The sequence below is a fragment of the Panulirus ornatus genome, chromosome 41, assembly GCF_036320965.1.
Source record: "Panulirus ornatus isolate Po-2019 chromosome 41, ASM3632096v1, whole genome shotgun sequence".
NCBI classification, from domain to species: Eukaryota; Metazoa; Arthropoda; class Malacostraca; order Decapoda; family Palinuridae; genus Panulirus; species Panulirus ornatus.
Window position 1 is genome coordinate 21,704,666 of NC_092264.1, and position 11,421 is coordinate 21,716,086.

Below are 11,421 nucleotides of genomic sequence, written 5' to 3' on the forward strand. Positions count from 1 at the left end.
GAATTTACTTTCTTACACTCTATCACACACTCTGACAACTCCTGCTTCAATAGTGCTACTCCTTCCTTAGCTCTTGTCCTCTCACAAACTCCTGACTTTACTCCCAAGATATTCTCAAACCACTTCTTTACCATTTCATTTCACTCTCCTTGCATCTCATCTTGGTTACATCCACACACATTCAGACACCCCAATCTGAGCCTTTGAGGAGGATGAGCACTCCCCATTTAACTCCTTCTTCTTTCACGAAAATAATTATTTTCTTAGGATTTGGAGGGATGGTTGTTATCATATCGTCAAATGTTTTATTTTCAGAATCAAGTGGTTACTTAGAAGCAGAGGAAGGTACAGTCACATCTCATATTACACAGAAAGACATCAAAGATGCAGTAGACATAACTTCAGCAGCTAAAACCTTTGATCTAAACCTAAGGCATTTTGGTCCATACAAGTAAGTATTGCAGTTCCCCCAGAAGCTGGGATGTTTTTATGTGTGCTGTAATTATCATTCTTGGGTGCAGCTATTTCATATCTGCAAGGGTTATATATGTCCTTGTATGAAGTATTTCTCAGCCAACTGGGGTGGCTTTTCCTCCAACTCTTTATTGATTAGATTGAAATGAAAAGACTTCCATCTCATGAATTCTCCTGGCATCACCTTCAATCACTCTTTTTTGTACATCACAGTGTTGTTGTTCTGCCTCTTTTCTAAAGGCATTATTTTGGCCACATTTCTTGTTTGCTTTCTATTTAGGCTTAGACTTGAAGCCCATAAGTGGCTGCTGCTTCCCAAAGCTTCTGTTTGGAGACTGGCCTCTCGAGAATTGGTGGTTAAGATATCTCGATCTTCTCCTCAGCAGCTAAGCTTTGGAATTCTCTTCCCAATATCTTTTCTTGTTTGTTGAACATCTTTACATTTAAGAGTCCGGTCTTCAAACACATTTGGAGTCCTGAGTGATTTCTACTCTTTTCCTCTCACTTTATTATTTCTTTTACTTGAGATGGCCTTTAATTGGGGCTTAGTTTGACCATGCTCTATCAGTCGGTATAAAAGAAATATGAAGTTATGTTTGTTGGAAATTACCTACTTATTTTATTTCTTGCTTGAGGAACCCCCTTCATGGAGTTCGTGTGGTGCTCAGGTAGCTGGTCACATCTGCTGGGCTGCATCACAAGTTAAGAAGTGTGATGATGTGTTTGTCTGTGTGAGGTTAGTGCAGTACATTTAAGGAGTAAGCTTTTGGCATCTTCACTATGGAAGTTACATCTTTAGCGAAGGTTCCTATGATGTTTTAAAGCTGTGTTTAAGGTATTCTAAAGATGATTGGTGTTCAGAATGCAGACAAGAAATGTCACTTGGACAAACATGGGGAGTGTAGTTTCAGCTTAGCATATGTCTGATGGGGTAGAATGTAAGGCTGGGTAGGGAGGGGTGTTTTCTGCTTCAAGTCCTTACTGTATAATATTTTCTTTGTCATTGTGTTTGTTGGTTGGTGGAGGGGATGATCTGTGTATATAGACTGCTGGTGTTATGCAAGGGTAAGTTTTTTGTTCCTGCTTGGGTGTTAGTGGTTGGCTCTATATAGAGTGTCATTTCTGTGGTTGGGGTCAAGTTTTTTGCAGAGAATATTGGTCCTGAGCATATTGAAATGAGTCTGTGTCACAAGTTTTTTGTTGTCATGTTCAAAACTGAAGTTGATGAAGTGTTCCAAGGGCATTTTGTTTGTTTGATGCCTTTATGTTAATGTTTGTGGTTTTTATTATTATCATTTTGCTTTGTCGCTGTCTCCCGCATTTGCGAGGTAGCGCAAGGAAACAGACGAAAGAAATGGCCCAACCCACCTCCATACACAGTATATACATACACATCCACACACGCAAATATACATACCCATACATCTCAATGTACACATATATATACACACACAGACAAATACATATATACACATGCACACAATTCACACTGTCTGCCTTTATTCATTCCCATCGCCACCTCGCCACACATGGAATAACATCCCCCTCCCCCTCATGTGTGCGAGGTAGCGCTAGGAAAAGACAACAAAGGCCCCATTCGTTCACACTCAGTCTCTAGCTGTCACGCAATGATGCCCGAAACCACAGCTCCCTTTCCACATCCAGGCCCCACAGAACTTTCCATGGTTTACCCCAGACGCTTCACATGCCCTGATTCAATCCATTGACAGCACGTCAACCCCGGTATACCACATCGATCCAATTCACTCTATTCCTTGCCCGCCTTTCACCATCCTGCATGTTCAGGCCCCGATCACTCAAAATCTTTTTCAGTCCATCTTTCCACCTCCAATTTGGTCTCCCACTTCTCCTTGTTCCCTTCACCTCCGACACATATATCCTCTTGGTCAATCTTTCCTCACTCATTCTCTCCATGTGCCCAAACCATTTCAAAACACCCTCTTCTGCTCTCTCAACCACGCTCTTTTTATTTCCACACATCTCTCTTACCCTTACATTACTTACTCGATCAAACCACCTCACACCACACATTGTCCTCAAACATCTCATTTCCAGCACATCCACCCTTCTGCGCACAACTCTATCCATAGCCCACGCCTCGCAACCATACAACATTGTTGGAACCACTATTCCTTCAAACATAGCCATTTTTGCTTTCGGAGATAATGTTCTCGCCTTCCACACATTCTGGGATGGGATAGGGGGCTAGAAAACCTCCTCTCCTTGTATTTTTAACTTTCGAAAAGGGGAAACAGAAGAAGGAGTCACGCAGGGAGTGCTCATCCTCCTTGAAGGCTCAGACTAGGGTGTCTAAATGTGTGTGGATGTAACCAAGATGAGAAAAAAGGAGAGATAGGTAGTATGTTTGAGGACAGAAACCTGGATGTTTTGGCTCTAAGTGAAACGAAGCTCAAGGGTAAAGGGGAACAGCGGTTTCGGAATGTCTTGGGATTAAATTCAGGGGTTGGTGAGAGGACAAGAGCAAGGGAAGGACTAGCAGTACTCCTGAAACAGGAGTGGTGGGAGTATGTAAGAAAGTAAACTCTAGATTGATATGGGTAAAACTGAAAGTTGATGAAGAGAGATGGGTGATTATTGGTGCATATGCACCTTGGCATGAGAGGAAAGATCATGAAAGGCAAGTGTTTTGGAGCAGCTGAATGAGTGTGTTAGTGGCTTTGATGCACGAGACCAGGTTATAGTGATGGATGATTTGAATGTAAAGGTGAGTAATGTGGCAGTTGAGGGAAAAATTGGTGTACATAGGGTGTTCAGTGTTGTAAATGGAAATGGTGAAGAGCTTGTAGATTCATGTGCTGATAAAGGACTGGTGATTGGGAATACCTGGTTTAAAAAGAGAGATATACATAAATATACGTATGTAAGTAGGAGAGATGACCAGAGAGCGTTATTGGATTACATGTTAATTGTTAGGCATGTGAAACAGAGACTTTTGGATGTTAATGTGCTGAGAGGGGCAACTGGAGGGATGTCTGATCATTATCTTGTGGAGGCGAAGATGAAGATTTGTAGAGGTTTTCAGAAAAGAAGGGAGAATATTGGGGTGAAGAGAGTGGTGAGAGTAAGTGAGCTTGGGAAGGAGACTTGTGTGAGGAAGTACCAGAAGAGACTGGGTACAGAATGGAAAAAGGTGAGAACAAAGGAGGTAAGGGGAGTGGGGGAGGAATGGGATGTATTTAGGGAAGCAGTGATGGATTGCGCAGAAGATGCTTGTGGCATGAGAAGCGTGGGAGGTGGGCAGATTAGAAAGGGTAGTGAGTGGTGGGATGAAGAAGTAAGATTATTAGTGAAAGAGAAGAGAGAGGCATTTGGACGATTTTTGCAGGGAAATAATGCAAATGACTGGGAGATGTATAAAGAAAGAGGCAGAAGGTGAAGAGAAAGGTGCAAGAGGTGAAAAAGAGGGCAAATGAGAGTTGGGATGAGAGAGTATCATTAAATTTTAGGGAGAACAAAAAGATGTTCTGGAAGGAGGTAAATAAAGTGCGTAAGACAAGGGAACAAATGAGAACTTCAGTGAATGGGGCTGGCTAATGGAGAGGTGATAAGAAGTAGTGGTGATGTGAGAAGGAGATGGAGTGAGTATTTTGAAGGTTTGTTGAATGTGTTTGATGATAGAGTGGCAGATATAGGGTGTTTTGGTCGTGGTGGGGTGCAAAGTGAGAGGGTTAGGGAAAATGATTTGGTAAACAGAGAAGAGGTAGTAAAAGCTTTGCGGAAGATAAACGCCAACAAGGCAGCGGGTTTGGATGGTATCGCAGTGGAAATTATTAAGAAAGAGGTTGACTGTATTGTTGACTGGTTGGCAAGGTTATTTAATGTATGTATGATTCATGGTGAGGTTCCTGAGGATTGGCGGAATGCTTGCATAGTGCCATTATACAAAGGCAAAGGGGACAAAGGTGAGTGTTCAAATTACAGAGTTATAAGTTTCTTGATTGTTCCTGGGAAATTATATGGGAGGGTATTGACAGAGAGGGTGAAGGCCTGTACAGAGCATTAGATTGGGGAAGAGCAGTGTGGTTTCAGAAGTGGTAGAGGATGTGTGGATCAGGTGTTTGCTTTGAAGAATGTATGTGAGAAATACTTAGAAAAGCAAATGGATTTGTATGTAGCATTTATGGATCTGGAGAAGGAATATGATAGGAGTTGATAGAGATGCTCTGTGGAAGGTATTAAGAATATATGGTGTGGGAGGCAAGTTGTTAGAAGCAGTGAAAAGTTTTTATTTAGGATGTAAGGCATGTGTACATATAGGAAGAGAGGAAAGTGATTGGTTGTCATTGAATGTAGGTTTGCGACAGGGGTGTGTGATGTCTCCATGGTTGTTTAATTTGTTTATGGATGGGGTTGTTAGGGAGGTGAATGCAAGAGCTTTGGAAAGAGAAGCAAGTATGCAGTCTGTTGTGGATGAGAGAGCTTGGGAAGTGAGTCAGTTGTTGTTTGCTGATGATACAGCGCTGGTGGCTGATTCATGTGAGAAACTGCAGAAGCTGGTGACTGAGTTTGGTAAAGTGTGTGAAAGAAGAAAGTTAAGAGTAAATGTGAATAAGACTAAGGTTATTAGGTACAGTAGGGTTGAGAGTTAAGTCAATTGGGAGGTAAGTTTGAATGGAGAAAAACTGGAGGAAGTGAAGTGTTTTAGATATCTGGGATTGGATTTGGCAGCGGATGGAACCATGGAAGCGGAAGTGAATCATAGGATGGGGGAGGGGGTGCAAATTTCTGGGAGTGTTGAAGAATGTGTGGAAGTTGAAAGCATTATCTCGGAAAGCAAAAATGGGTATGTTTGAAGGAATAGGGGTTCCAACAATGTTATATGGTTGTGAGACGTGGGCTATGGATAGAATTGTGCGGAGGAGGGTGGATGTGCTGGAAATGAGATGTTTAAGGACAATATGTGGTGTGAGGTGGTTTGATTGAGTAAGTAATAATAGGGTAAGAGAGATGTGTGGTAATAAAAAGAGGGTGGTTGAGAGAGCAGAAGAGGGTGTTTTGAAATGGTTTGGTCACATGGAGAGAATGAGTGAGGAAAGATTGACCAAGAGGATATATGTGTCAATATGTGTCAGAGGTGGAGGGAACGAGGAGAAGTGGGAGACCAAATTGGAGGTGGAAAGATGGAGTGAAAAAGATTCTGAGTGATCAGGGCCTGAACATTCAGGAGGGTGAAAGGCGTGCAAGGAATAGAGTGAATTGGAATGACGTGGTATACCGGGGTCGATGTGCTGTCAATGGATTGAACCAGGGCATGCGAAGCGTCTGGGGTAAGCCATGGAAAGTTCTGTGGGGCCTGGATGTGGAAAGGGAGGTGTGGTTACGGTGCATTATTACATGACTGCTAGAGACTGAGTGTGAATGACTGTGGCCTTTGTTGTCTTTTCCTAGCACTACTTGGTACACATGAGGGGAGAGGGGGTCTTTATTTCAAGTGTGGCAGGGTGGCAGTGGGAATTAATAAAGGCAGACAGTATGAATTATGTACATGTGAGTATATGTATATGTCAGTGTGTATATACATATATATGTATACGTTGAGATGTATAGGTATGTATATTTGCGTGTGTGGACGTGTATGTGTATATACATGTGTATGTGGGTGGGTTGGGCCATTCTGTCGTCTGTTTCCTTGTGCTACCTCGCTAATGCGGGAGACAGCGATAAAGCAAAATAAAATAAATAGATAAATGATGGGATGGGTCATTCATCTATTTCCTGATGCTACCTCGCTCACACTTGGAAAGGAGACTCTTGCGAGGAAGTACCAGTAGGTATTGAGTGAGGAAAGATTGACAAATAGGATATATGTGTCAGAGAAGGAGGGACGATGGAGAAGCAGATCAAACTGGAGGTGAATGGATAGAAAGAAAGAGATCTTGAGGGATCAAGGCCTGAACATACAGGAGGGTGAAAGGCGTGCAAGTAATAGAGTGAATTGGAATGATGTGGTATACCGGGGTGGACGTGCTGTCAATTGATTGAGCTAGGGCATGTGAGGCATCTAGGGTAAACCATGGAAAGGTCTGTCGGGGACTGGATGTGGAAAGGGAGCTGTGGTTTTGGTGCATTACACAAGAAAGCTATGGACTGAGTGTGAATGAATGTGGCCTTTTTGTCTGTTCCTGGCACTGCCTCGCAGGAAGGGGGGGATGCTGTTTCGTGTGTGACAGGGTGGTGACGGGAGTGAATGAAGGCAGCAAGAATGGATATGTACATGTGAATATATGCATATGTCTGTGTATGTATATGTATACGTTGAAATGTATATGGATATATGTGTGTGTGGGCGTTCATGTATATACATGTGTATGTGGGTGGGTTGGGCCATTCCTTGTCTGTTTCCTTGTGCTACCTCGTTAATGCGGGAGACAGTGGTTAAGTGTAACAAATGTCTAAATGATAGATATCATCTTTGAGGAAAGGAACCTGGATGTTTTGACTCGTGAGTGAAACGAAGCTCAAGGGTAAAGGAGAAGAGTGGCATGGGAATGTCTCAGGATTAAAGTCAGGAATTGGTGAGAGGACAAGAGCAAAGGAGGGAGTAGCACTATTCCTGAAGCACGACCTGTGAGAGTATGTGATAGAGTATACGAAAATAAACTCTTGATTGATATGGATAAAACTGAAAGTGGATGGAGAGAGAAGGGTGATTATTGGTGCATATGCACCTGGGCATGAGAAGAAAGATCATGAGAGGCAAAGGTTTTGGGAGCAGCTGAGTGAGTGTGTTATCAGCTTTGATGCACAAGACTGGGTTATAGTGAAGAGCAATTTGAATGCATAGGTGAGTAATGTGGCAGTTGAGGGTATAATTGGTGTACATGGGGTGTTCAGTATTGTAAATGGAAATGGTGAGGAGCCTGTAAATTTGAGTGTTGAAAAAGGACTGGTGACTGGGAATACCTGGTTTAAAAAGAGAGATATACATAAGTATACATACGTGAGTAGGAGAGATGGCCTAAGAGCGTTATTGGATTATATGTAAATTGTTAGGCGTGTGAAACAGAGACTTTTGGATGTTAATGTGCTGAGAGGTGCAACTGGAGGGATGTCTGATCATTATCTTGTGAAGGAAAAGTGAAGATTTGTAGAGGTTTTCAGAAGAGAAAATATTTGGGAGAAGAGAGTGGTAAGAGAAAGTAAGCTTGGAAAGGTGACTTGGGTGAGGAAGTACCAGGAGAGATTGAGTGCAGAATGGAAAAAGGTGAGAGCAAATGACATAAGGGGAGTGGGGGAGGAATGGGATGTATTTAGGGAAGCAGAGATGGCTTGTGCAAAAGATGCTTGTGGCATGAGAAAGGTGGGAGGTGAGCAGATTAGAAAGGGTAGTGAGTGGTGGGATGAAGAAGTAAGATTGTTAGTGAAAGAGAAGAGAGAGGCATTTGGACAATTTTTGCAGGGAAATAGTACAAAAGACTGGGAGATGTATAAAAGAAAGAGGCAAGAGGTCAAGAGAAAGGTGCAAGAGGTGAAAAAGAGGGCAAATGAGAGTTGGGATGAGAGAGTATCATTAAATTTTAGGTAGAATATAAAGATGTTTTGGAAGGAGGTAAATAAAGTGCGGAAGACAAGAGAACAAATGGGAACATCGGTGAAGAGGGCAAATAGGGAGCTAATAACAAGTAGTGGGGAAGTGAGAGGGAGATGGAGTGAGTATTTTGAAGGTTTGTTGAATGTGTATGATGATAAAGTGGCAGGTATAGGGTGTTTTGCTCGAGGTGGTGTGTAAAATGAGAGGGTCAGGAAGAATGATTTGGTAAACAGAGAAGAGGTAGTGAAAGCTTTGCGGAAGATGAAAGCTGGCAAGGTGGCGGGTTTGGATGGTACTGCTATGGAATTTATTAAAAAAGGGGGTGACTGTCTTGTTGACTGGTTGGTGAGGATATTCAGTGCATGTATGGTTCATGGTGAAGCGCCTGAGGATTGGCAGAATGCTTGCATAGTGCCATTGTACAAAGGAAAAGGGGATAAAGGTGAGTGTTCAAATTAGAGGTATAAGTTTGTTGAGTATTCCTGGGGAATTATATGGAAGGGTATTGATTGAGAGGGTGAAGACATGTACAGAGCATCAGATTGGGGAAGAGCAGTGTGGTTTCAGGAGTGGTAGAGGATGTGTGGATCAGGTGTTTGCTTTGAAGAATGTATACGAGAAATACTTAGAAAAACAGATGGATTTGTATGTAGCATTTATGGTCTGGAGAAATCATATGATAGAGTTGATAGAGATGCTCTGTAGAAGGTATTAGGAGTATTTGGTGTGGAGGTAACTTGCGAAAAGCAGTGAAAAGTTTTTATTGAGGATGTAAGCCATGTGTATCAGTAGGAAGAGAGGAAATTGATTGGTTCCCAGTGAATGTTGGTTTGCGGCAGGGGTGCCTGATGTCTCCATGGTTGTTTAATTTGTTTATGGATGGGGTTGTTAGGGAGGTGAATGCAGAGTTTTGGAGAGAGTGGCAAGTATGCAATCTGTTGGGGATGAGAGGGCTTGGAAAGTGAGTCAGTTGTTGTTCGCTGATGATACAGCGCTGGTGGCTGATTCATGTGAGAAACTGCAGAACTTGGTGACTGAGTTTGGTACAGTGATTGAAAGAAGAAAGCTGAGAGTAAACGTGAATAAGAGCAAGGTTATTAGGTTTAGTAGGGTTGAGGGACAAGTAAACTGGGAGGTAAGTAAACTGGGAGGTAATTTTTGCAAGGACATAGTGCAAAAGACTGGGAGATGTATAAAAGAAAGAGGCAAGAGGTCAAGAGGTAAGTCTGAATGGAGAAAAACTGGAGGAAGTGAAGTTTTAGATATTTGGGAGTGGATTTGGCAGCAGATGGAACCATGGAAGCAGAAGTGAGTCACAGGGTGGGGGAGGGGGCAAAGGTTCTAGAAGTGTTGAAGAATGTGTGGAAGGTGAGAACGTTATCTAGGAGCAAAAATGGGTATACTTGAAGGAATAGTGGTTCCAACAATGTTATATGGTTTTGAGGCAGGGGCTATAGGTAGGGTTGTCTGTAGGAGGGTGGATGTGTTGGAAATGAGATGTTTGAGGACAATATGTGGTGTGAGGTGGTTTGATCAAGTGAGTAATGAAAGGGTAAGAAAGAATATTATTCATTTATTATACTTTGTCGCTGTCTCCCGCATTAGCAAGGTAGAGCAAGGAAACAGACGAAAGAGTGGCCCAACCCACCTACATACATGTCCACATACACACACACATATACATACCTATACATTTCATCGTATACATATATACACATACACAGAAATATACACATACAAAGAAATCCACCACCATCCTCTTAACCCTAGACAAACATGAATCCAACCTACAGCTTCTCATAACCCTGACTGGTCAACCACTCCAGCTACACTAGGGATCACATACCTACACCCTTTTCTTAAAACTCTGAATGGTCAAACAATCTAGCCACGTTTGGTACCACATACCTACATCCTCAAATAACCCTAAATGGTCACCCATTCCAGCCATATTAGGTATCATATATCTACACTGTCTCATAACCAAGGTCAACCACTCCAGCCGCATTAGGTATCACACACCTAAGCCCTCTCATGACCATGAATGATCAATCTCTCTTGCCACACTATGTATCACACACCAACATCCTCATTACCCTGAATGGTCAACACACGGTGTCATATATGCCATACACAACATTTACCCATTATACCACAAACATAAGTATACATAAGTATACGTATGTAAGTAGGAGAGATGGCCAGAGAGCGTTATAGGATTACGTGTTAATTGACAGGCGCGCGAAAGAGAGACTTTTGGATGTTAATGTGCTGAGAGGTGCAACTGGAGAGATGTCTGATCATTATCTTGTGGAGGCGAAGGTGAAGATTTGTGTGGGTTTTCAGAAAAGAAGAGAGAATGTTGGGGTGAAGAGGGTGGTGAGAGTAAGTGAGCTTGGGAAGGAGACTTGTGTGAGGAAGTAACAGGAGAGACTGAGTACAGAATGGAAAAAGGTGAGAACAAAGGAGGTAAGGGGAGTGGGGGAGGAATGGGATGTATTTAGGGAAGCAGTGATGGCTTGCGCAAAAGATGCTTGTGGCATGAGAAGCGTGGGAGGTGGGTTGATTTAGAAAGGGTAGTGAGTGATGGGATGAAGAAGTAAGATTATTAGTGAAAGAGAAGAGAGAGGCATTTGGACGATTTTTGCAGGGAAAAAGTGCAAATGAGTGGGAGATGTATAAAAGAAAGAGACAGGTTAAGAGAAAGGTGCAAGAGGTGAAAAAGAAGGCAAATAAGAGTTAGGGTGAGAGAGTATCATTAAATTTTAAGGAGAATAAAAAGATGTTCTGGAAGGAGGTAAATAAAGTGCGTAAGACAAGGGAGCAAATGGGAACTTCAGTGAAGGGCGCAAATGGGGAGGTGATAACAAGTAGTGGTGATGTGAGAAGGAGATGGAGTGAGTATTTTGAAGGTTTGTTGAATGTGTTTGATGATAGAGTGGCAGATTTAGGGTGTTTTGCTCGAGGTGGTGTGCAAAGTGAGAAGGTTAGGGAAAATGATTTGGTAAACAGAGAAGAGGTAGTAAAAGCTTTGTGGAAGATGAAAGCCGGCAAGGCAGCAGATTTGGATGGTATTGCAGTGGAATTTATTAAAAAAGGGGGTGACTGTATTGTTGACTGGTGGGTAAGGTTATTTAATGTATGTATGATTCATGGTGAGGTGCCTGAGGATTAGCAGAATGCTTCCATAGTGCCATTGTACAAAGGCAAAGGGGATAAGAGTGAGTGCTCAAATTACGGAGGTATAAGTTTGTTGAGTATTCCTGGTAAATTATATGGGAGGGTATTGATTGAGAGGGTGAAGGCTTGTACAGAGCATCAGATTGGGGAAGAGCAGTGTGGTTTCAGAAGTGGTAGAGGATGTGTGGATCAGG

The 11,421-nt window shown here is 42.5% G+C and overlaps 1 protein-coding gene across 1 annotated transcript in view; it reads left to right on the plus strand.

Annotated features, from left to right (window-relative positions):
- The first annotated feature begins 263 nt into the window (after positions 1-263).
- The window catches only part of LOC139761757 (WD repeat-containing protein 46), an 84,159-nt gene continuing 73,001 nt past the window's right edge, over positions 264-11,421 (plus strand). Inside the window, exon 1 of the mRNA XM_071686192.1 lies at positions 264-451. Coding sequence (XP_071542293.1) covers positions 279-451 — 173 coding nt within the window. The 5' untranslated portion in view covers positions 264-278. The remainder of the gene's footprint in view (positions 452-11,421) is intronic.